General features: G+C 45.6%; 1 protein-coding gene across 1 annotated transcript in view; it reads left to right on the top strand.

Annotated features, from left to right (window-relative positions):
* Positions 1–26,681, top strand: part of disp3 (dispatched RND transporter family member 3) — a 50,226-nt gene that overhangs the window by 20,909 nt on the left and 2,636 nt on the right. Inside the window, exons 7-18 of the mRNA XM_007897775.2 lie at positions 2,879–3,012; positions 3,944–4,105; positions 7,253–7,414; positions 13,442–13,564; positions 15,494–15,630; positions 16,006–16,190; positions 16,890–17,020; positions 17,385–17,569; positions 22,116–22,242; positions 22,852–22,997; positions 25,213–25,372; positions 25,903–26,016. Coding sequence (XP_007895966.2) covers positions 2,879–3,012; positions 3,944–4,105; positions 7,253–7,414; positions 13,442–13,564; positions 15,494–15,630; positions 16,006–16,190; positions 16,890–17,020; positions 17,385–17,569; positions 22,116–22,242; positions 22,852–22,997; positions 25,213–25,372; positions 25,903–26,016 — 1,766 coding nt within the window. The remainder of the gene's footprint in view (positions 1–2,878; positions 3,013–3,943; positions 4,106–7,252; positions 7,415–13,441; positions 13,565–15,493; positions 15,631–16,005; positions 16,191–16,889; positions 17,021–17,384; positions 17,570–22,115; positions 22,243–22,851; positions 22,998–25,212; positions 25,373–25,902; positions 26,017–26,681) is intronic.

Genomic DNA, 26,681 nt, shown 5'->3' on the forward strand with positions numbered 1-26,681 from the left:
CCACAATCCTCCAAATAACTTCCTAATTGTGCGTGGGACAATGCTGCCATGTTCACCGATAGAAAAGCACAGTCACTACACTTGACAATAAACTGAAAAGCCTTTAGGTGGTTTTATGTGATATGATGCTGTAGAAACGGAAGTTCTTTCTTACCATCTACTGTATTGTTAAGTAGCGTTTCTGTGCAACTTTCACATCAAATCAATGCTGAGAGATGTTTTGACAAGTTTTCGACAAGGCACTATATCAAATGCAAGGAGTGTTAGTAGTAGAGTAGTTCTGGTATCAATCAAGTATTGTGGTGATTTGGAAAGATGGCTCTGGAACAAGAGATTGGTATAAAATAGAGATCTAACTCGCCCATTTCATATAAAGCTATGCAGTTCTAGCTGGTTAAACTCCCGAGTTCCCACATTCTGGGATCCTCAACCTTGGCTCTTGCCAACCTGCGCCTAACACTTTCCAGAATTAGGTAAGCAGGGTGCGCCCCTCCAGGGAGAGAGCGAGAGAGAGAGAGAGAGAGCATTCCAATCTAGCTGTGGGATTTTCATGTGTAAGTTGGATGCATGGAATTCTCAGTTGGGTTTGGATACTGTGATGGGTTTGCGCACGTGTCAGACACCCGGCTGACCCTCCCAAAAATAATCATACAACAGGGCAAAATGCTCAGCCGCCGTCAAAGTGGAGAGTACTTTTGAAGACTCGAACCGAAAGAGTACAAATCAATATTTCAGGGACTTGTGTAAGTGGAAACAATGTTATAGAATGTAGAATGAGTTTTTGATTCTGAGCGAAACAGTCACGAACAGAGCCATTCAATACTCCCCAGGGACCAAGGCTGAGCAAGTAGCTGCTCGCTCACATTGCGGGAAGAAGAGGTTTGCAGATTGAAAATCTTTGCTGCGCTTCCCACAAGATGGCGTCTTCCGTTTAGGTTGTCCTTCAGACTGGAGCAGTGGAGGAAATTAATAATTATAATAATAATAATCTTGCATTTGATATAGCACCTTATCACATCGTTGAGACGTCTCAAAGAGCTTCACAGAATACATTGAAGATTGGATTGACTGTGTATTTTTGTAGGCAAAATGCGACAGCCAATCGTGAGCAGCAGTGTCCAACAAACAGTTGTGGATTGAGTGACTGATTTTTTNAAAGAGATTATTATCGTTGGAAAGCGATCCGCCAATCGACTAACAACGGGATTTCTACTAACTGATAGATATGTGGGGTTCTTTCGGTCATTCATTTCATCCTTCCAGAATATTCACCCGACTGTCTTCCCATCGCAGAATCAAGCTTTTTTTTTAAATGATCATTATGACATAATGAGGCTGCCGAGCTCCTCGAGGCAATGAGACGAGAGCAAATAGGAATATCCCCAGAGGAATGAGCTATGAACAATGATTAAATAAACTGGTACTCTTCAGTCTTAAGAGAAGACGTCTCATGGGAGACCTCATAGAGGTGTACAGAATTTTGTATGAGATTGAAAATGTTAACTCAGAACAATTCTTTAGGATCCACCAAGACAAGTAGAATAAGAAGCCATAGGTTTAGAGTTGTAAAGGGGCATTTTCAGAACAGACCCTAGGAAGTGTGTCCTTATCCAGAGAGTAATTAACGACTGAAACATATTGCCAAGGAAGGCTGTTTGAGGGCAGGACACTGGGACTCTGTAATACACAGCTTGATGCTGTGATGGAAAGAAAGTGAACTGTGTATTCTGGAACGATGAGATCAAATGGGTCGAAGGGCGTTCTTCATCCGAATCAATCTTGTGATTGTGAAATTGCCCTTTGCAAACCCAAAGCTGTTGTCCTGGTATCTCGGTACATCTAAAAAGCATTTACTTTCTCAATGACTGACAACAAACAGGACAGGGTTTGAGCCCCAGTCTCTGAGACACAGTTGCTGAAGTGACTGAGCCGCGAGCATTGACTGCATCGCTCAGTTATCAGATCACTGGGTTTAATTAGAAGGTTGCTAATGGAATCTAGACAGTGTGCGCTTGCTTGCTCGCTTCACTGTTATCGGGAGTAGCAGTGATAAGGAAGGAAGCCTGGCCTGTATCTGCAGAGATCTCATTGAATCAGTGGCAGCTCATTGATTGCATCCTCAGCCCTGATGTTGATGTTACTGGCACTTATGCTGTGGCAGCCAAAGTTATCTTCCTGTGTACCAACACCGAGATCACATCCATTCTCAAGACAAGACCTGGAACATAAAGAATATTCAGTATCGTTCCCACATTCACACTCACCCGCCTCACGGAGGCGATATCTCTTGTTTATCCCCTCTGTTTACCGAGCAGGAAGTAGGAACCTGGTTGTTAGTTGATTAACAGATCACTTTTCCGGGGGGAATAATCCTTTCAAAAAAGATGATTTGGTCATTCAATTCACCACTGTTTGTGGTTTACTATTGAGACACTCTGGCAAGTTTCTCATTTTGCTTACCTGATCAATTTCTGTTCATGATCTTTGTGTGGGAGATTTAATGGGCAGAGCATGTAGAGAAACTCCCTTCTCTTTTTGAATAACGCTACGGGATCTTTAACATCCACCTGAATAGACAGAGAGGACCTTGGGTTTACCATCTCTTCTGAAGGACGGCAACTCTGACAATGTCGTGCAACCCCAGCACTGCACTGGAGTGTCGCATCCAAGCTTCTGACTCAAAAACAATAGTATTTCCTGCCCTCCACCCTTCCTGATCCCAACTCCAAGCTCGGGCCATATCCCTGACTGTCTAGCGCCTTGGGACTTCCTCCCAACGTGATAGACATGTAATTTGTTGTTGTTGTATTTAAATGGTCACAGTGCACCTTGTTTTTGTCCATGTTATAAAAATCTTTTTTATAATCTTTTGCTCTAGCTGCCAGCAAAAGTGCCGGAGGAAAGGCACGGTGTCTTCCGAAGAGTGTGACTCCTCACTCCTCATCACAGACCAGGACTCGCTGCAGTACCTGGATGACGATATTCCTCTTCTCTCCGTTGAAGAAGAAACGGGTAAAATAAACCACAGGAAAATCCGAGCGGACAAACAGCTACCTCCTCACAAGGGCTCAGATATACTAGGCCCAACGTAATGCCTTCATTGTGTGCAATTGGCTGCCGTGTTTTGCCCACTTTATAGTATATCCTGTGAAGCGCTTTGAGACGTCTCAAATGCCAGGATTATTATTATCTTTATTACTTGAGCTCATAGTTTAGGTAGATGCTCCACTACAATCCTGAGAGTATCAGAGGAACCATCCATCAGATGAGATGTTCCATTTATCCATACAGAGGGATGTTTAAGATCTTGCAGTGCTATCGAAAAAGTGAAGAATGTTTCTCCCTTTGTCCTGACCAACAATCCCTCAGTTTAATCAGTCAGTCCCTGTCAGATCCAGAACTTCAATGGCGACTTCTTAAAAGCATCAAGTATCTGACCAGCGCTGTCGTTCTCGCCAGCCTTGTCAGAGTCACTTTTCTTTTAAGGTTTGGCAGCATTGGCAACTTCACCGTTGATGGTGCTGGCTCCCCCTCTGTGGCCTCTGAGCCTGAAGCTTGTGGGTTCAAGCCCCCACATTGGGACTTTGAGCTCACAATCTAGATTGACTCTCCAGAGTAGTGCTGGGGGAGCACTGTATTATTGGAGGTGCCATTCTTTAGATGAAATGTTAATCCGAGGTCCTGTCAGCCTATTATATGCGGAAACTAATGTCCAAGAGTCTCCATACTAAACTGAGAATTCCATACATCCCACCTACACACGGAAATTCCAGAAGTAGATTGTTGGAACAGCTGTTCTCTGTGCAGAACGATAAAGCTCCCGGGATCATTCTGCCGACTGAGCCAAGCTCACACTGTGAAGTTATCTGTTTGCAAAACATACAACTGAGTTTTTGCCCAACGTTTTTTTTTCTATCTTCATTTTCTGTCACCCCAAAAAAAGCCTCTCTGAATGCCGGGGATGTGCCTTTGATCTCAATGTTGCCGGAGGGAACGGTAGCTGGAGATGGGAGTCAGTATCCTGGGCTGCTGATCACAAGATTTCAGGGATTTCTGCATCACTACATCGCACTCCCCGCAGTGAAAGGCAGGTGGATCATTTCAGGTAAGGTTACCAGGTTAGACCTATGGATTGAAATTCCACGGAGCATTTTGCACACCAGCCTGGCCTAGTTTGTAGCACTCTCACCTCAAAGTCAGAAGATTGTGGGTTCAAGCCACAAGTTGGAACTTTGAGTTAATAGTCAAGGCCGTGCAGTACTGGGGGTTGCGCTACATCAGAAACATAGGAACAGATGGAGGCCATTCAGCACCTTGAGACTGTTCTGCCATTCTATAAGATCATGGATGATCTGTACCTCAACTCCAACAGCCCTCCCTTGCCCCGTATCCCTTGATACCCTGACAAATATCTATCCACCCCAATCTTGAAAATGTGAATGGATCCACAGCAGCCACAGCCGTATAAATCCTAGTATCCCATATGCTTTTTTAACAGCTTTATTTACCTGTCCTGACACATTCAGAAATTGCTTATATGAACCCCCAGATCTCTGTTCCTTCACCCCCTTTAAGATTGTACCATCAGCTTATATTGCCTCTCCTCATTCTTCCTACCAAAATGCAACCCCTCGCATTTCTCTACATTAAATCTCATTTCCAGGCAGGGTGAAATATTAAGCAAACTTCCTTACTCCACACACCTCTGTTTACCTAGCAGTAAGTAGAACCGTTGTTAGTTGATTGGAAGATCGTTTTCTGGGAGTAATAATCCCTTAAAAAAAATGTGGTCGCTCAAACCTTGACTGTTGGCTGCCACGTTTTGCAGTCAATACCCAGTCAATCCACGATATATCAAATGCAAGGATTATTATTATGTATTATGAATTATCTGCCGCATTCACCTACAAATACTTCTCGGTAAATATTAAGTGTCTAATGATGTGATAAGGTGCTCTATCAAAACCAAGGATTGATCATTGTTGACTCTGAGTGATTCTATCAGGAAACTCCAATATATGCCAACGTTGCTACAGGCATTGCCTAACAAGACTTGACATGTTTACCCCAACATGTCAAGTCTTTTAGGATGAAAATAATTTGGTTCATGGCGAAAAATTCCACCCAGGACCATATGTAATCTATTTTCCTACTATTTCAGCACAGAACGTGGCAGTTTTATACAGCTGGAATTAAGACTGCGTTCAAGAATGCCCTGAAACTCAATGTCATTGTAGCCCCAGGTGGTTTCTAATTTCTAACAACTGAGGCTCGTTGTGAGAGCACTCAATACAGAATCTGTTGGTGTATGAAATGCTAAATTCAGTATGATGCTTTATAGTTGGACAACTCGTTCCTGTAATATCATTAACAGTGATCACCTCTGTACAGTCTGATATTAATAGTGAGCACCTCTAAATAGTCTGACATTAACAGTGAGCACCTCTATACAGTCTGATATTAATAGTGAGCACCTCTAAATAGTCTGATATTAACAGTGAGCACCTCTAAATAGTCTGATATTAACAGTGAGCACCTCTATATAGTCTGATGTTAACTGTGAGAACCTCTAAATAGTCTGATATTAACAGTGAGACCTCTATATAGTTTGACATTAACAGTGAGAACCTCTATATAGTCTGATATTAACAGTGACACCTCTATATAGTCTGATATTAACAGTGAGCACCTCTATATCGTTGATATTAACACTGACACCTATATATCGTCTGATATTAACAGTGACACCTCTATATAGTCTGATATTAACAGTGAGAACCTCTATATAGTCTGATATTAACAGTGTGAACCTCTATATAGTCTGATATTAACAGTGAGCACCTCTAAATAGTCTGATATTAACAGTGACACCTCTATATAGTCTGATGTTAACTGTGAGAACCTCTATACAGTCTGGTATTAACAGTGACACCTCCATATAGTTTGACATTAACAGTGAGAACCTCTATATAGTCTGATATTAACAGTGTGAACCTCTATATAGTCTGATATTAACAGTGAGCACCTCTAAATAGTCTGATATTAACAGTGACACCTCTATATAGTCTGATGTTAACTGTGAGAACCTCTATACAGTCTGGTATTAACAGTGACACCTCTATATAGTTTGATATTAACAGTGAGAACCTCTATACAGTCTGATATTAACAGTGACACCTCTATACAGTCTGATATTAACAGTGACACCTCTATATAGTTTGATATTAACAGTGAGAACCTCTATACAGTCTGATATTAACAGTGACACCTCTATACAGTCTGATATTAACAGTGACACCTCTATATAGTCTGATATTAACAGTGAGCACCTCTACATAGTCTGATATCAATGCTTTGGAACGTCCTTGTGACGTGAAAGGCGTTATGCAAATTTAATTTGCTGCTGTTGTTGTTGACAAATTGCCCGGCCTTGGGTGACCTCTGAAGCCTGCAGCACATGGTTATATCCCGGTTATATTGCTAATCTCAGGAATATCAGTTTAACTGCAACAGGTTCAAAGGAGCCACTGGATGGCTCAATGGTGAGGCACCATCTCTATAAGAATATAAGAGTTTGTTAGACGAAAGAAGACCAAGGTCCATCCAGTTCACCTTCCAACATCCTGGCAGTCACTTGCACATGTTAAGCCCCAAACTATATACTGTATCCTTAGAGTATATCTAGAGTATATATTTCACTACAAAATAATATCTTGGGATACAGTCTATAGTTTGGGACAGGACATGAGATCTTTCGTGTCCACCTGAATACCTCTCCCCTTCTTGGTTCTTACTCCATCACTGTAAAGCGCTCAGTCATTATTCTATGTGAAGCACACTGTGTAAATGAAAGTTGTTGTTGACGTGGAGATAGAACCCAGAGCCTTCTGATCCAAGGTGCTAAAGCCACTGGCCTGATGTGATCCAGTTATCAGTAAAGCGGAAAGGTTATTACATCTAATTATTGTCGTAAACAAGCAGTAAACTTATGGAACAGGCTCCCAGGGAGACGGTGGAAGTAGAAAATGTCATTTGTTTCAAGAACAAATTAGATAGATTTCTGCTGGAAAATAATACCTTGGGATACAGTGTATAGTTTGGAACCTGACATGTCAAGCGACTGGCAAAATGGTGGAAGGCGAACTACATGCACCTTGGTCTTCTTTCGCCAGTAAACTCTTTATGTTCTTACATCCTTATTGTTTGACCAGGAAACAATGACATTTAGTGAGATATTTTTCTCATCTCCTAGGTGTTTATATCGTGGTCCTGGTCCTGTCCATTGTATTTGCCATCCAGCTGTGTCCAGCTAGCCGGGCACCTCTGCTCTTCAGCCCTGACACCAACATCCAGGTACTTCTGGATCTGAAGTATAACCTCAGCGCCGAGGGCATCTCCTGCGTCACCTGCTCAGGTGAGGTTGCGAAAGTCAGCTAGCACCAGGCCCCAAATTCTACCTTGTCTGAGCCCCCAGATGAGGAGATTAAACGTGATCTGATTCATTTAATGAGGGTAATTGACAAGTAAGAGACTCTGGTAAGAGATCTATAACAAGGGATATCATCTTTGAATGAGTGCTTAATTTTATTTTTAATTGTTGCAGTAATGGGTCTGGTTCCTGCAGCAGCAGGGTCCATAAGGTTCTTAACAAATGGCTGGTGACAGTACAGCCAATCTGGCTTGTCGCCAGGACTTGGAGAGACAGACCAGCTACTGAGGATGGGGAGTCTTACCACTCAGCTCCTGTCAATACTGCAATCCAAAGCCCTAATATATAAGATGGGCCTAGCTGGACAAGCAGCGGGAAGCTTGCCATCCGTTAATAACAATGGCAAGTTATGCGGTTTTAGCTGGTTAGACTCCAGCAGTCACCCCCAACACACACTCTGGAGTTCCCAAGCCTTGGCTCCTGCCAACCTGTGCCTGATACACAGTGCATTCAATTTCAGACACAGGGAAATTCCAGTGTGGAGATGGCGTATGAGGAACTCTCAGTATGGTTCGGAAACCCTTAAGCACAATGATGTGACAGACAAGAAAAATTAAAGCAAGGACATTAGATCAAAAAATATTTCTTTACAACAGAACATGAGGAATTCTGAGCCCCAAAGTATTTCTTCCTTTATCCCTGATCCAGTTGTTTTTCGCTTTTGAAGAAATAGAATCATACAATCTTACAGCACAGAAGGAGGCCATTTGGCTGACTCTTTGAAAGAGCCACCAACTAGTCTCACTCCCTTGCTCTTATCATATCCTTGCAACATTTTTCTTTTCAAGTACCTATCTAATTCCCTATTGTTCAATCTGGTTCCACCACTCTTTCAGGCAGTGCATTCCAGATGGTAAGAGTGATCTGGAATGCACTGCTGGTGTCTGCACTTGGTGATGTCTGCCCCGATATTGCCCTTCACACCTCTGACCTCCTGTCCCGCTGCTTTGGCACAACTGCAAGAATTCCTGGGTTTACTTTCTCAATCATGTTTAGCATTGCATTCACCTCTGAGACATCTCTCTTCAAGCCTGGTTTATCTAGCTTATGTAGTTGTTCCTCGCAGCTCATCCCTCTAACACTGGGGATAAGTCCTGTGGCTCACACAGCAAACTGCAAAAAAAACACAAGCTATTCCAGTACAGAACCAAGGGAGGCTGTTACTGAGTTATCTGAAGTGTTGAGGAAAGGGGTTGCAAGCGGCAGCGTGCAGCGGACTTCATCTGGCAGACTACGCTCCAGTAATCGCTATTAACAGGAAGCAAAGACAAAACAAAACAAGGGAAAAATCAAATTATTTCAGTCCACCTTGGTCAATCGCTGATTGTTTTTATGTGAACAAGCTGCCGTTTCCAGTCTCTCGCAGCCTTTACCATTAACCCCAGCTGGAGCGTTTAATCTCAAAACACAATTGTAGTCAATGTACCAAAGTAGCACAAGTCAGACCTAACCAGCCATGAAATTGCTTCTAAACTTCAAATTCAAAGCTATTGCTCCCGAACTTGTCCTGGCAAGATGATACACGACACCACATTACCAATCGGTCCTGTGTATGACTGTTAAGGTATTTCTGAATAACATTTAGAGCATTTCCTTATCGGTAGGCAGAGGAAATGTCATTTGTCTTGAGTTTGTTAGAGCTGATCAAGTGTGTTCCTGGACTCTCTCTCCCTCTTTCTCTCTCTCTCTCTCCCTCTCTCTCTCTTTCCCCCCTTCTCATTTATTTATCATCCTTTCTCTCCTCATTTCTCTCTCTCTGTGTATCTCTCTCCATTTCTCTCACAATCTCTCTTTTCTCTCTCTTTATTTCTCTCCCCATCACTCTCTTGCTCTCTCTTGCCATTTCTCTCCCTCTCTCTTTCTCTCTCTCTGTTTCTCCTAGTGTCCAGGTCAACAAAGGCAAGTGACGTGTTTCAGGCCAAGACTCAATGAGCTTGCTTGCTGAGCCACACACCATGCTGAGCCCCTCTCCCAGCTCCCCCATCAATAAAAGGTTCACAACATGGCCTGAAACACTCGTGAAACTCCACCCTATTGCTCCTTTTCTGGTAGAATGTTCCTCTCTGGTTTCCTACGTTCAGTTGTTAAAGGTCGCAGGAAACGGCCACCAACATGATTACCCTGTCTCGCCTCCCATTTACCAGCTCTGTCTGATGTCTCGGTCCTGCCTGCAGTGCCTGTGATAAATTGTGGAGGCCAGCAGTCGCTTCCATAATGAAAAACTCTGCCCCCAGGAACTTATTTATTTCTGTACACGAGAAAGTCATTTGGGTTCAACACCATGTATGATCCCCGGTGAAACCTCATGCATTATTGTTAACATGCAAGCTGTCTGATTCAGAAATACGCGTGAGAGCTAAACCCTTTCTGCCATCATGGCCAGGTCCCGGCCTCTTGGAATCTGTTATAAATTCTGACTAAATAGTGAGAGTCTACACTATTCATCACCATCCCAACTCCCTGCTCACCGGCCTTCCCAACTCTTCCCTCCACAAGCTATAAATCATCCAGAACCCTGCAGCTCGTGACGTCTCCCGTACCAGGCTCTGTGAGCCTATCACATCAATCCTCGCCCGGCTCCACTGGCTCCCTATCCCCCAGAGGATCAAGTTCATGATGCTCGTCCGCACCTTTAAAGGGCTCCATGGTTTTGCTTCTCCCGAGACCTTATAAAACCCTGCAACCCTCTCCAACTGCTAGGTGGGTACTTGCCTGCTCTATGTCCCCCACCCTGCCTGGTCCTCCTCTGGAACTCCATCTCGGAATCGCTTCTCTTCACCCTTTCCCTCTGCTCCTTCAAGGTCCATCTCAAGATCTTCCTGTTTGACTGTGACACCCCATCAAACACAAACTTTCTAAGCATACTGTGAGTTCACAGACCAGGCTGGACATTACCTTACAATGTAGGGGGGAGCACTACATTGTCAGAGGTGCTGTCCTTCAGATGAGACATTAAATCTGGTTCTGTCTCCGCCTGTTCAGGTGGATGGCAAAGCTGATAATCTGGAGAGGGATTTCAATGCAAAAAAATGACATTATCAAGAAGAAGGGAATCCCTCCCGGGATCCTGGCTGACAATCCCCCAGAAAAAAATTAGCCTTTGGCTTCATGGTTGTTTCTGAGACATTGAAGTTTACAAATTGTCTGCTTGCCAACCTGCGCCTAATACTCTCCGGAATTAGGTAAGCAGGATGTGTCCCTCCAGGGGGGGACAGAGAGAGAGAGAGAGAGAGAGCGCATTCCATTCCAACTATCTTATCTCTGGGATAGAGATGTGTAGGTGGGATGCATGAAATTCTCAGCTTGGTTTGGGTACTCTTAAGCAACGTGATGGGTTCCCACACCTGGCTGACCAAAAAAAAATTGGCTGCTGTGTTCACCTACAAAATACAGACTATACCTTTTTGAGGGATAATAATCCCTCAGAAAAAATAATGATTTGGTCACTCAATTTGGTCACGACTGTTTGTGGCACACTGCTGTGTGAAATTGGCTGCCGCATTTTATCCACAAATATATAGTGAATTTATTTTACAGTATAGTCCAGCGCCTTGGGACGTCCTCCCGACGTGAAAGACGCTATACGAATGTAATTTTGTTGTTGTTGTTGTATTCTGTTGAGACGTCTAGAAGACATGAAAAGCGCTATATCAAATGCAAAGATTATTATTATTAATATTCACAGAAAAAATCCGTTAAGCGCTTTGAGCCTGTTTGATTTGTGAACAAGAGTCCGTGTCAAATGTTCTGATTATTATTATGATGATTAGATTTTGATTCCATCCACGCTACCTTTCCTATACTGAGCACAGGTCGAATTCCATCAGGCGGGCCTCACAGGCAATCCACTGGGTCAAATTTCGCTCCAATGTCACTATCTCACTTACATTTGTATTCTACACAAAGGATTTTTTTTGCAGATGGCTGCATTCAAATCCCAACTCAGCTATCAGCTTTGACACCTTCGGTACTTTGATTCAATTTAGTTTATAAAATGGAACAAAAGGGATTCTGCTTCTCTGACCCATTGCAACCCAGAACCGAAATATAATAAAGTTTCAAAAACACCAAACGCTGGAGTGAGCTTTAAAGAGCACATTTTAATCTGTCATCTCAGCTTCTTCCCCTGGCCTTGATAAAAAANGGTTTCCACAGCGCAGCACATCCTACACAATACAATTTACATTCACACAGCTTCCTTTCATGTTGGCAGGATCCCGCAAAGCGCTTGACACTGCTGGCTGGACACAAGAGCTGGGGATGGGAGCTGAAGAGGCTGAGGAGGGGGAAAGATGACCAAAAGCGCAGTCAGAAGGATGTTTTGAAATCTTGGAATGAGTGAAGGGAGGGAGGAAGCCAGTTCCTCTGTAAGCTACAGTTTAAAGACTTTTAGGAGTCCTGCAGTTAGAGCACTCGCCTCGCAAGCGAAAGGATCTGGGTTTGATTCCCGGCAGTGCGAAACGTTGGCAAGTTTCCTTACTTCTCAAACCTCTGTTTACCGAGCATTAAGTAGGAACCTGGTTGTTAGTCGATTAGTCGATCTGGAGTCCTGTAGCTTAACCACTAAACTAAACTACAGGACTCCACATAGATTAAATGGACCGAAGGCACATCTTCTCCTACATTTCTCTTGTGATTTCATAACCTTGTGTTTCTTGCTTCTGATACCCATCTGTTAAACCTATTCCTATTTTGATACATAAAGCACACTACGAAGTAAATTACACCAGTGAGTCTCTGATGTAAGAAGACTTTAGTGACAGAGTTAGCTTTGATTTCAGCTTACTGATGATCCAAAACACTTTGATCAGTGTTTTTTGGTTCAGAAGCAAAGATGATCAGAAATATGCAAACTAGATCATTAGGCTCCTCTGGTAAAGGCTCAGTTAATTATCCAGCTTTAACTTCTTGGCTCAGGATCTGCCCCAATTACACACCTTTCCCTTTGAGGTGAAGCAGCTTTTGAACAATAAACAATTAGGAAATGGGTTTGATAGCTGCCTCCGCTGGCGACAAAGCTTACGACAGGATCTAGATGAGAGCAGTGCATACAATGGTGCCTCTATAAAACTTGGCCTTGTAGAATGGCCCTGGGAATCTGATACCCTTGTGTAAATGCAAGTTGTTCTTGTTGTTGAAAGGTAAATAGTATTGGCTTTAAAGCTGACATCTTAACAATGTTTAACGTATTTGAAGATGATAATCATGGAGCTTAAGGTGGGAGATGGACAATAGCTGCTCCCAGAGCACTGGCTCAGACAATGGTACTGTCAGCCTGGGTCCATCTCTCGCACGTTTCCCTCTAGACCAGATGGTTATGGGTTCAAACCCTGTGTTTGATCTCACATTCCATGCTGACGCTCCAGTGCAGAGTGAGCGCTGCACTGTTTGCAGGTGCCGTCCTTTGGATGAGATATTGAAAGAAAGGTCTCATCTGCCTGTGCAGGTGGCCGTTAAAGACCCCCACATCACTATTCACAAAGATAAGGGAGTTTCTCTCTCCCAGTGGCCTGGCCAACAATCCCTCAAATAAAATTAATCCTAAACTTCAAATCAATATGTGGGACATTGCTATGTGAAAATTGGCTGCAGTGTTTGCCCACAAAGTAGAGTCACTACACTTTATAGTATTTCCTGTGAAGTGCTTTGAGACGTCTCAGTAGTGTAACAAGGTACAAGGCTTATCATAATGTGGAGTCCTGTAGCTCATTGATTGTGGTGTTCTGTAGTCAGTGGTTGGAGCACTCGCCTCACAAGTGAGAGATTGGGTTTGAACCCGCCGGCAGGGCGAAACCTTGGGCAAGGTTCCTTACTCCACACACCTGGTAATAATCCCTCAAGAAAAATACAAGGATTATTATTATTATTATTATTATTATGTATTCTCTGATGGGAGCATCTGAAGTGCCAGTGCTCACAGCTCTGTAACTGGCATTTCTGTTTGGGTATTAGGCTTGTTTCAGGAGAAGCCTCAGCCTCTTCTCAACAACATCCGGGCAACATCGGCCAAAACCAAACGCTGGAAAGACTTGCCCTGGGGAGAGAAAGCAGCCACCCTACCCACCGCGAGTCCAGGTCAGAATTTGCTCTCCCTGTCTTTCTTACACCCTTTACTTGCCAATCGTTGGTGCTCTCTTCACCCCCTTCCGAGACTTCAACTATTCCCCGGGGAAAATGTCTGTAGTTTGTGGTTGTTCCTATATGTTGTAAGCAAACTTCTGAGTCAAATTGATGAATTAATACTTTAATTAACACTGATAATTAAGGGGCTTTTCTAAATTTACGGTTAATCTACCTTTACAATCGGTCTTTAATGACAGGTTTGGATTGAAACCCCTCCTTGGGGCTCAAACCTGCGCTGGTCGGATGTCAAATGACCAAGTGGTGTCTAACCTTCATGTGAAGGTGGGCTGAGGTAAGCAGGATTTCTTTGGGTGTCAGACACCCGACTGATCCCCAAATAACACCTCCTCTCCTTAGGCTCGGATGTTCTTAAGAATGGTGATGGGCTTGCACATGTATCAGACGCCCGACTGACCCCAAAAAACTATCAGTCCTTGAACACTGTTTGATGTGTCACAGGATTTGGAGCAGGAGTGGCAGCTGATAGCGGCTTCAGCTAGTTTTGTTCTCTCTTCCAACTGAGCGAACCCTTCCCTCCCCCTGCTCCCCCCTCTCCCAACCAGCCCTCGCACACATTGCCAGCTGTCTCGGGAGACAGGATATGTTGGTGAGAAGCTGTGAGAACAGACGGGAAGGAGAGGAAAAGCAATTCAAAGAGAAAGATGCCGAGATCCAATTTGCCAGCTTTGGCAGCCTCGTGCTCACCCTGGCTCGTTTATTAGCACCCTCGCCTCAGGGTCAGAAGATGGTGGGTTCAAGCCCAGAGTTCGCAGTCCAGTCGTGCAGTATTGGGGGATTAAATAATGATAATAATAATTTGGTCACTCAACCCATGCCAGTTTGGGGGACGCTGCTGTGTGCAATTGGCTGCCGCGTTTCGCCCACAAAATACGCAGTCGGCCACACAGTCAATTCACTTTACAGTGTATTCTGTGAAGCGCTTTGAGACGTCTTGGAAACGTGATAAGGCGCGATATCAAATGCAAGGATTATTATTATTGTTATTACTGCACTGCTGGGGGATGATGTCTTTAACAAGGGACTTGTTAAACCAAATTTTATTTGGCTTATCAACATTAAATGCTTCAACGTTAAAAATCATGCAACTCTATTTGAAAAAGCAAAAAGAGTTTCTTCCTCCAATGTCCTGACTGTCAAGACTGTTCTCAAGATTGTCATGGCTCACCTCATGGCTGATAGTGGTTCTTGGCTGTGTGCAAAAAGACTATCTATTTACACTACACTTGACAGCTCTTTGTCGTGAAAAGGTAGGTGAAACTCATGTTGTCAGGCTGACACTCCGCTGCTGTGCTGTGGGGAACGCTGCATTTTCAGAGGTGTCAGATGATAAACCGAGCTCCCCGCCTGTGCCTGTTCAGGTGGACGTTAAAAATCCTGCAACACTATTCGAAAAGAGAAGAGAGTTTCTCCCAGGTCCTGTCCAACGGACAGAATTGTAGAATTGATCCCCAATCATCGCTGTCTGTGGGACATTACTGTGCACAAATTGGCTGCCGTATTTGCCTACAAAAGACACAGTAAATCCTGTCAAGCACTTAGAGATGTCCTCCCGACTTTGAAAGGTGCCGCATCAAAGGTAAGGATTAATAATAATAATAATAATGATAATCCTTGATATACAGTAGCTCCTTATCACGTGGTTGGGACGTCTCTAACCGCTTCATAGAACACTTTGTAAAGTGAATTGACTGTGTATTTTGTGGCCGAAATTATATTATAATTGTATAATCCTAAATAAGATTTGGGATTATTAATATCATGTGTGATAAACCCAATCTTGTTGGATTGATGTGGGGGTGAGGAGTGAGATGCTTGTCTCTCCTGCCCGGTTTCTGTCTGACCACAGTTTCTCCCTCTCAGATGGTGCTACGACTGTTTATGTGAGCATGTATGACAGCGATGTGCGGCCAGCTGTCTACAGGTTCTCTCTCGACGCCTCCATCCCCTACCCCTGGCGACCACCGGCAACACGGAATGGGGAGGTGCCCTCCTTCAAAGTGAGTGGGCAACGGTGGAGACAGGAAGCCTCAACCTCCTGGCAGGAATTGACCTCATCGCGAGCTGTCATTGCACCATTAATCATAATCCCTCATTCACACTCCCACAGTAACCAGAATTTGGTCACTCAATCCACGACTGTTTACGGGAGATTGCTGTGGGCCAATTGGCTGCCACATTCACAGTCACTACACTTTACAGTCAACTCCAGTGAGGAGCGATGAGACGTCCTCCTGACTGTGAAAGATTTTCGAACACAAGGATTATTTATTATTTAAGACAAAATGTAGGGTCTGGCGGATTAGGTTGCAGCTGGTTGGAATTTCGGGGTTCTGCTGATCTTTTTGTCTCGCTCTCTCTCTCTCTATCTCAAGGTCTACATGGCGCCATCCGGTAACTTCACCAAGAAGCTGACGGTGTGTACGTCCAGGCTGGGGCTGCCCAGTTACCGTTGTCCCAGGAAGTGGATGATCACGCTCTCGTCAACGTGCAATGGGAGGAAGGGCTGGAAATTTGACTTCCATTTCTACGCGGCAGCTACAAAACAACTTCACACTCAGTGCGTCTCTGGCTCTCTACCTTACTGTTCACGTCAGTTTTGAGGGTGGGGAGTAGGGGGGGAAGGGGGAGAGGAACATAAGAGCAGGAGGAGGCCTTTCAGCCCCCCCCTCCCTGAGTGTGTACTGCCATCCTATAAGTCCGTGGCTGATCTGTACCTCAACGTGTCCTGTATCCCTTAATACCCTGACCTAACAAATACCTATCCACCTCAGTCCTGAAAATTTGAATGGATCCAACATCCTCATCCTTTTGGGGGAGATAGTCACAGATTCTATTCCCCCGGAGGACAAAACTGCCTCCTGATTTCAGGTCTTGACGTTTTAATGAGAATTCCTCAATAAAGACACCAGAATTGCCTGATGAACTTCACGGGATCTCCATTCCGGGGCCATTCCAGGTTAGGGTTAGGAATAAAATTCCTCCTGGCTCCTGGTCTCCCTGAGGGACCCCTTCAGAGTTCCTTTGTTCAGAATCCCTCCAAATCCCCTCTCTAGAGTCTCCGGTCTGAGTAAAGAAAGCAAGAATTTGACTCGAAATATACAGTTACTGGACAGCAATTCCCCATGAAGCACTTTGAGGTGCTTCGATGTTAATAGGCACTGTGAAAAAACATGCCTGATTATTATTTTTATTATTATTATTCACGCTCGTGGGTCTATATTGGAATTGGTTTCATCTCCTGGTTTATATCCCACAGGAAGCTGTATTTCGCCCAAATGCGGAAGAGTCCATTCCACAGTCGGGTGTGTCTGGCACCCCCTGGCTGTATTCTGAGTGCTGGACCTGATGGCCCTAATCAAGGATCGTTCTATGTCCCCTACGAGAAAGGTAGGTCAACCCATCGCATTGGCCACAATCACTCTCTTCAGCTTTGGGGGTAACTGAGCAAAGCCCTGTTGGAGGGTCTAGTTACTCTCCCTCACCAGACTCTGTCATCATCCACAGATATCTGTGGGATGTTTTTGTGCATGAATTAGCAGCGTTGGGTGTGAGGTAATGCGGAGGAAAGTGGTCCTGGTCAGGCACCAGATGTGGGATAGTCCTCCCAACTTGAAAGGCGCTCTAAACATGTAATTTGTTGTTGTTGCTGTTGTAACTTCATTTTGGGATCAAACCTGATGCCTAGGTTGCTCAAGGGTTCAAGGGTAGTCCAGGGAGGTTAAGGAGGATTTAAACACCTGCCTTTCTTTAGCTTTCTCGTTCTTGCACAAAGAGGACTCGTCTCCGACCTTTGACTTCAACCCCTGCGTGGACGCCAGCTGTGGGAAGCCAGCGGTGCGCCCCCTGGTGGACACGGGAGCCATGGTCTTTGTGGTGTTTGGGATCCTGGGCGTCAACCACACCAGGAGACAGGACAACCATGTTATCGGGGACATGGTAAGGAAATCTCTCCAGTTTGACTCCAAAGTCCTAGCGTTTCCAGGTATCTGCCTAAGTTATATTTGAATCTGATTGTCTTTCAGTTTTCGAGATCCCTGTACTTGACAACAATTATTATTAATTTTGCCCACAAAAATATACAGTCAATTCACTTTACAATATATTCTGTGAAGCACTTTGAGACGTGATAAGGCGATACATCAAATGCAAGGATTATTATTTATTACTATTCACAATTACTCAATCCACGACTGTTTGTGGGACACTGTTTGCGCAATTGGCTGCCGCGTTTCGCCCACAAAATACACAGTTAATTCACATTACAGTATGGAATGTATGGAACTCACTACCCCAAAGGGCTGTTGACGCTCAGTCCTTGAACATATTCAAGACTGAGATAGATAGATTTCTTGTTGCAAAAGGGATTAAGGGATATGGGGATAAGGCAGCGTCAGGTTATTAGCTGGAGTTAGATTAGAAGATCAGCCATGATTGAATGGCGGGGCAGGCTCCAAGGGCCGAATGGCCTACTCCTGCTCCTACATGTTATGTTATATTTTGTGAAACGCTTTGAGACGTCTCGATGATGTGATAAGGCACTGTATTATTATTATTATTACTTTGCCTTTTGAGAAAGTTCAACATGATAAATGCCATAAAAATACCAGTTAATTGTTTATTCTTCACTTTACGACTTTCTGTCGCTCCTGTTTTTTTCTTTCTCACTCCTAAAAGGCTATAGACAGGGCAACTAAAACTTGTGATATTATTACAATATCTAATAAGTCTTAAAGATATGATAATATTTTTGCTGTTTTTCAGATAACAGGGTAGATATCACAAATTTTTGGTCACCCTGTATAAGGATAAAGCCTACACAATGCATTGATCATACGCATATGTTCTACAACAAGGGGAGCACAGGTTTGAGCTCGGGAGAGGGAGGGTGAACAGGGAGCTGAGACTGAATGATTTTATACAGTGAGTGAAGCGAGGAGTATGTAGAGCGGAGGGAGCCAGGGAGGCAGATTATGTCTGCAAACTCAAGAGAGAATGAGATAAGTATACGACAAAGCAATAATTCCTTCAAGAAATAAAAATTAAAAAAATAGTTTGGTCACTTCAATCCACGACTGTTTGTGGGACGCTGCTGTGCACAATTGGCTGCCGCGTTTCACCCACAAAATCTACAGTCAATTCACTTTACAGCATACCCTGTGAGGCGCTTTGAGATGTCTCGAAGACGTGATAAGGCGCTATATCAAATACAAGAATTATTATTATTATTATTATTATATGCTGGTCCAGATGGATTGCATTATCCTTTTCTAGGCAAGTATGCTTCCTATGTAAAGATATGCACAAATTCAAGGGTTGTATATAAAACAGTATCTTATTGTTGGTGGCGCCGTGGCGGTGGTGTTGCCCTTATCTCAAGGACACCACTTGCCCTATCCCCCTACTCCACTGGCTCTTTCCCCTCCTTTGAGCACCTCACCCTCTCCCACCCCTCATTCCTCTCCCTTAAAATCCTCCTCCTCTACCGGCCCCTAAAACCTCTCCCACCTTCATCTCTGACATTTCAACACTCCTCACATCTCTTTGCCTCTGCTCTGATCGCCTCATCATCCTGGGCGACTTTAACCTACACTTCACACCCTCCTGCTCCATCTCCACAGACTTCTCTTCCCTGCTCTCCTCACTCAACCTCTCCTTACACATAAACTCCCCCACTCACAGTCACGGCCACCCACTCGATTTGGTGATCACCCGGGGCCTCAGTGTCTCGGATGTCACTATTACCGACAAGGCCATCTCTGACCACTACTTCATCTCCTTCACCACCTCCACCCCCCTCCCCACCTCCACCAGACCCACCACCATCTTCTACCGCCCTTGGAAGAAGTTACCCCCACAATCCCTAACCGATGCCTTGGAGTCCTCTGAACTCCTCTCCCTCTGGCCTTCAACCCTCACCGACCCCTCTTCTCCTCTCTCCCTCCTCCACAATACCCTCTCCTCCACACTCGATACTCTTGCCCCCATCACTTCCCGCACTGTCTCCTACTCCCGCTCCTCCCCCTGGTACACCACCCACCTCCGCTCACTGAAAAGCCAGGTGCGGGCTGCTGAACGCACCTGTGTCAAATCTGGCCTAACGGTCCACCGACAAATCTGGCTGGACCTCCTCAAAATTTACCGCTCCACTCTAGCCTCGGCCAAGTCGTCCTTCTACTCCAGGATAATCCTGGAGGCGAAGAACAACCCCAGGCTACTGTTTTCCACCACAACCCGACTCCTCCGTCCCCCCCGCCACCCCGCGCAGGTCATCTCCTCCAACCTTCACTGCGAGGAGATGCTGGATTTCCTTGAATCCAAGATCAAGGGAATCCGCTCCGCGGTCACTTCCCCTCCAACTTCCACCCACCACCCACCCCTTCCCTCCCACACTCCGACTCCTACCCATCCTCCCCTACACACCTTCGTACCCGTTTCCCCACCCTCTGTCACTGAACTCATCCTATCCCTAAAACCAACCACCTGCTCCCTTGACCCCATCCCCACTCCACTCCTTATCTCCCAGCTCCACTTTCTTGCCCCACATATCACTGACATCATCAACCTGTCCCTCTCCTCTGGCTCTGTCCCCATTCCATTAAAAACTGCCATCATCACGCCCACCCTGAAAAAACCCTCCCTTGATGCGTCGCAGCTATCAAGTTACCGGCCCATCTCCAACCTCCCCTTTCTCTCCAAGGTCTTGGAAAGAGTTGTCGCCTCCCAACTGCGCTGCACTCTCCACCTCTCAAAGCCAGTCAGGAACCTCGGCGTTTTGTTCGACCCTGAGCTGTCCTTTCTCCCTCACATCCGCACCACAACTGGCACCGCCTTCCATCACCTCCGGAATATCGCCAGACTACGGCATTACCTCACCCCTCACGCTGCTGAAACCCTGGTTCACGCCTTTGTCACCTCAAGGCCGGACTACGGGAACTCTCTCCTCGCCGGCCTTCCCGCCACCTCCCTCCACACTGCAGGTCATTCAGAACTCTGCAGCTCGTGTACTGTCCCGCACCAGGCTTCGGGACCACATCACTCCCACCCTCGCTCCCTCCACTGGCTCCCCATCCCCCAGAGGATTGATTTCAAGATCCTCATCCTCACCTACAAGGCCATTCACGGCCTCGCTCCCTCCTACCTCTCCAACCTACTATCCCCCTACCTACCTGCCCGTACCCTCCGTTCCTCTGGCTCCGGTCTGCTCCACGTCCCCCGCCCCAACCGCCCTACCATCGGTGGTCAGGCCTTCAGCCTCTCAGCCCCGAGGCTCTGGAACTCCATCCCCCAGTGCCTTCGCCGCTTCCTCCCTTTCCTCCTTCAAGGCCGGTCTCAAAACCTTTCTCTTTGACCGTGCCTTCAGCTCCCCTCTCGACTCTCTACCCCCTCCTCGCTCCCTCCCTTCCCTCCCTTCACCCTGACCATTTCCCCCCTCCTCTCTCCCTCCCTTCCCTCCCCTCACCCTGACCATTTCCCCCCTGCTCGGGTCATGACCCAACTGTGCAGCGCCTTGGGACGTCCTCCTGACGTGAAAGGCGCTTTATAAATGGAATCTTGTTGTTGTTGTTGTTGTTCACAAAACATTCAGAAGCTTGAATTTGATCTCTATCATACAGAGGCCGAGGGGAAAAGCAACACAGGGAAATGTCAACTCCACCAAGTCACTGCCAATCTCCACTTTGACAATTTATGGATTCCAACAATCTATCTCTGGGATATCCATGTGTAGGTGGGATTAATGGAAATTTCATCTTGGTTTGGATACTCTTAAACACCGTGATGGGTTCCCGCACGTGTCAGACACCCGCCTGAACCAAAAAATAAAACAATGGATAGGTTGCAACTTGGTTCGGTCGCTGGCTTTCACATCTCTGAGTCAGCAGTTTGTGGATTCAAGTCCCAAGTCTGGAATTTATACTCACATTGTCTAGACTGTCACTCGAAGAACATTCGTGGAGTTCTGTAGCTCAGTGGTTAGAGCTCTCGCCTCGCAAGCAAGAGACCTGAGCTCGATTCCCAGCAGGGCGAAATATTGGGTAAGTTTCCTTACTCTACACACCTCTGTTTATCTAGCAGTAAGTAGGAATCTGGTTATTAGTCGATTGGCAGATCGTTTTTCCAGGGGTAATAATTCCTTCAAAGAAACTTATAATAATAATAAATGGGCCATTTCAATCCTTGCCTGTCGTGGGGACGCTGCTGTGTGCAATTGGCTGTCATGTTTTTCCCACAAAATATACCATCAATTTACTTTACAGTCATGCATTGAGTGACCAAATTTTTTTATATGTGGGATTATTACTCCAATAAAAGCGATCAGCCAATCGACTAACAACCCAGTTGCTATTTACTGTTAGGTAAACAGAGGCATATGGAGTAAGGAAACCTGCCCTATGTCTCAAACTGTCCGGGAATCAAACCCAGGTGCTCTCTTTGTTTTCCATCTGACTTATTCTCTTCCTCCCTTTCTCTCTCCTTACGAAAGGGCAGTGTGATCTACGATCAGAGCTTTGACCTGTTCAGAGAGATTGGGAATCTGTGTAAGATCTGCAAAGCAATCAGCAGCAATTCTGAGCTGGTGAAGATGGGAGGAGCTCAGTGCCTGCCCTCAGGTACAGAATTATTCAGTGATATTCAGTGTGCAAACAGGCCATTCAGCCAGTGGTGTGATTTTTATACTACCTACTAGCCTCCATCTTCCTATTCCCCTCTCCGACACCTTCTATTCCCTTCTCCTTTATAGATTTGGAGTTGAGGTACAGATCAGCCATGATCTAATAGAATGGCAGAACAGGCTTGAGGGCTGAATGGCCTACTTCTGTTCCTTTGTTCCTATGTTCGCATGAAGTTTCCTCTTAAATATTCCCTCCACTCGGTGGACTCCGGGCTGCTTCACATCCCCCGTGCAACACTCCCCAACATCAGCAGTCAGGCCTTCAGCCTGTCTGCCACCTACCATTGCCCCCTTCAAAACCCGTCTCAAGACGTTCCTCTTTGACCCCTCCTGCCCTCCACCCCTCCTGATCCCAATCGCCAGCTCAAGTGCAAATCCTTGACTGCCCAGAGTCTTGGGACGTCCTCCCAACATGAAAGGCGCTGTGTAAATGTTATTTGTTGTTGTTGATGCTTTTTGCTTGAACCGTAGTTTGAGAAAAAAGCTATAAAAATGCAACTTACACGGTACATATTTACCCCTCTCTCTCTCTCTCTCTCTCGCGCAGGTTACAGTGTTTCTGCCTTCTTGCAAATGTTACACCCGGAGTGTAAGAACATTCCGGAGCCCAACCTGCTTCCCGGGCAGCTCTCCCACGGTGCCATCGGAGTAAAAGATGGCAAAGTCCAGTGGATTTCCATGGCCTTCGAGTCTGTAAGCCAACAGTGATCATGAGATGTTTTACTTAAGATCAAAGAAAAACCCAAATAACTCTTACTTATTGTTCCCAAAGAGCAGGACCTACTGACAGCCATTTTTATGATTATAAGAATCAATATTATTATTTTAATATAATAATGTTTTTNGTCTAATCATTGCCATGAGCTAGGTTTTTGGTAGATAAGGAAAACTGACAGGTGGGTCAATAACCAGAGAACACAGATTTAAGGTAATTGGCAAGAAAACCAGAGGGGAGACAAAGATATTTTTTTTTACCCAGAGAATTGTTACAGACTGCAATAGGCTGCCTAAAAGGGTAGTGGAAAAAGATTAGATAATAGCTTTCAAAAGGGAATTGGGTAGACTAAACTGATGCTTCCAGTGCAGCGCTGGGGGAAACATACACACGGAGGTGCCATCATGCAGATGAAATGTTAAACTGAGGTCCCTGCGTCAAACTGAGGCCTCCCTTTTAACGCCTGCACGACTTTAAAAGATGCCATAGCACTATTCGAAAGAGAAGGAAGTTTCTCTCTCTCATTGACTTAGTCAAAATCCCCGAATAAAAGCATTCATTCCTTTCATGGCTGTTTGTGGGCCATTGCGGTCTGCAAATTGGCTGCTATGTTCATCTACAAAAGCACAGTCACTACATTTTATCCTGTGAAGCAATCCTCTTGATGTGAAAGGCGCTGTATCAAACATAAGGATTATTTATCAATTAAAATCCCTCCCAGTGCCTGGCCAACTTCACGTCCTCTAAATCTGCACCCTCTTGCCCTGTGGTAATGCAGATCAGACAGTTCATTGTAATCTAGCTCAGTGGTTAGAGCACTTGTCTCGCAAGCGAGAGGAACTGGGTTTGATTCCCAGCCGGGCCAAACCTTCTGGAAGTTTCCTTTTTCCACACGCCTCTGTTTACCTATCAGTAAGTAGCAACCCAGTTGTTAGTCGATCGGCAGTTCGCTTTTCCAGGTGTAGTAATCCCCTAAAAAAAATTTAGTTGCTCGATCCATGACTGTTTGTGGGACATTGCTGTGTGCAAATGGTCGCCATATTTATCACTCAAAATATTCAGTCACTCCACTTTACAGTATATTCTCTGAAGCGCTTTGAGGCGTTTCGAAGACGTAGTAAGGTGCTATATCCAATTCAAGGATTATTATTAGTATTGCACTGGGTCTATTCCGGAGCCTGGTTTAACACAGTTTCTACCATGATTCCTTAAGTATACAACCTCAGAAATACCTCATACCAACTCCCAGGAATTCTGCCTCCCATCCTCCCACCAACCCCCGCCCTGAGCGACCTACATTCGGAGTGAGGGTTCCCACGGGATCGTGTGACATTCTCCACGTTACTGGGAAGAATTCCACTCAGATTCCTTTGTTAATAAATCACACGAAGACTCAAAAGCAATCACGTTTGGGAATCGGTGTGAATTAGACCCCAATTCTCTGTCCCATTTGAAGATATCGTGGCTTTTCTCTACTCTCTTTTGCCATCTGCTGCTTGAGATTTTTGTTTATCACCACACCCAGGATGGAATCTGTCCAACCTGGTCAAATAAAACATATGAGACTTTCTGTTGGGGCCGCAAACTCCAACTGAGGTACGTAGCTGTCCGTGCAGCAGATCCAATCCATTACTTGCTGTGCGAACAAAGATGGTCGACTTTTGGCCAAACCATCAACTCCAAGTCAGGAAGGGGGCAGCCACTGTACTAGAGGTGAATTTGCTGCTTAAAATCAGCAGGAGTTTTATATCAAACCGCCCTGGTTTAAAAAAGAGGAATGTGAAAGTGGGAGATGTGGATGGAGAGCCTTTAGCCTCTCTGCCCCCAACTTCTGGGACTCTATTCCAGAGCCCCTCTGCCTCGTCCCCCTCCCTTCTGACTTCAAGGCCTGTCTCAAGACCTTCGACAGCGCCTTTGGTCATCTTCCCACCGCCACCACCATTCCTTGCCCTCCACTCCACTTGACTCCAACTTGTACCTTGGGTGCAAATCCTTGACTGTCCAGCGCCTTGGGACATACTCCCGACATGAAAGGCACTATAAAACAACAACAAAATTACATTTATACAAAAGCAATTTATTGATGTTGTTGATGTTGCGGGTGAGATGTGAATGGAAGTGGGACGCGAGATGAGGCTTGTCCAGTAGGAGATATGGCCGTATGCTGCACTGACTTCTCTCTGTTTGTATCAGACCACCTACAAAGGGAAGTCTTCCTTCCAGACCTACTCTGACTACCTAAAGTGGGAGACGTTCCTGCAGAAGCAGTTGATCCAGTTTTCGGCGACCTCGTCACTGCAGCATGGTTTCCAGACATGTGAACACTGGAAGCAAATCTTCATGGAGATCATAGGTGAGGTGGTGGGGGTATTGTCCGTCTGTCTCCGCTCAACTGGCTCAGCCTGCTTCACGCCCCCCGCTCGGCCCGCCCCACCATCAGCGGTCGGGCCTTCAGCATCTGTGCTTCCACCCTTTGGAACTCTATCAGTCTCTGGCTCACCCCTTACCCCCACCTCCTTCAAGGCCCATCTCAAAACCCTCCTCTTGGACCATGCATTCAGTCGCCCTCCTACCTCCCCCCCCCCCACCCCAACCCCCACTGCAGAGGTTTCCACCTCCCACAGGGTATATTCATCATGCTGCTCTTCCTGCTCTTCCCTCTTACCTCCTTCTTCATCTCTTCCTCACTCTCCTCTTCATCAACTGTTTTCTCCCTCACCCACCCACCACCCCCCCCACCCCATCCATCTCTTCCTCCCTCCCCTCCTTTCTCTGTAATGTGGCCTAATTCCAAGTGGGAGGAGTGCCGATGTCATCCAGTGGGAGGGTGGAGCTGCCATTGTCAGTGGCGTTGACTGACTATGTGGCTCTCTCTGCCCTCAGGTGTCCAGAGCGCTCTGTACAGCCTGATCCTCTCGCTGGTCATATGCATCGCAGCCGTGGCCATCTTCACCACCCACCTGATGCTCCTCCTGCCCGTCCTGCTGACCATCCTGGGTAAGGCATCTCTCAGCTCGACAGTGGCAGAGTCAGTGGGGGGTGGTGGGGTGGTGGTGGTGGGGGGCGAGGCAGAGGTGACTGCAAGCAAGATCAAAAAAGAAGGTCGTATACTGTATAAAGTGTAGTGACTGTATATTTTGTGGGCGAAACGCTGCAGCCAATTGCGCACAGCAGCGTCCCTCAAACAGTCGAGCTTCGAATGACCAAATTATTATTATTTTTNAAATTGAGCATATACTGAACAAAACACATTTGAAATGAGCAGCTTTCCGTATTCTACCACAGGAGGTGGACTGAAAGGTCAAGGTCAGAGTCAGGGTCCACATCTCCACCTCACTGCAAACCCCCTGCAACTCTGAACTCTCTCAATTCTACATCGCCATCTGCACAAAAACAGGACACGCACATTCTGTGCTATAAACAATGAATCACACACACACTGAAATAAAAGCCTAGCATAAATTCCCCAGCAAATACGTACCACTCCTGAAACTTTCGAGAATTTCCCCCCCAAAAAATTAGGGCAAATTAACTCGGACACTCAGGGACCTCTGCAGTGTGCCTTAATGTGCTCCTTGTTTGTGCCAATCGAGACAGGAAGTCAAGAGGAAAGCCGTGGATTTGTTTCGTTAACTAATTAACACTGGTGTGAAGTCTCCATG

This window comes from Callorhinchus milii, unplaced genomic scaffold (assembly GCF_018977255.1).
Source record: "Callorhinchus milii isolate IMCB2004 unplaced genomic scaffold, IMCB_Cmil_1.0 Scaffold24, whole genome shotgun sequence".
Lineage (NCBI taxonomy): Eukaryota > Metazoa > Chordata > Chondrichthyes > Chimaeriformes > Callorhinchidae > Callorhinchus > Callorhinchus milii.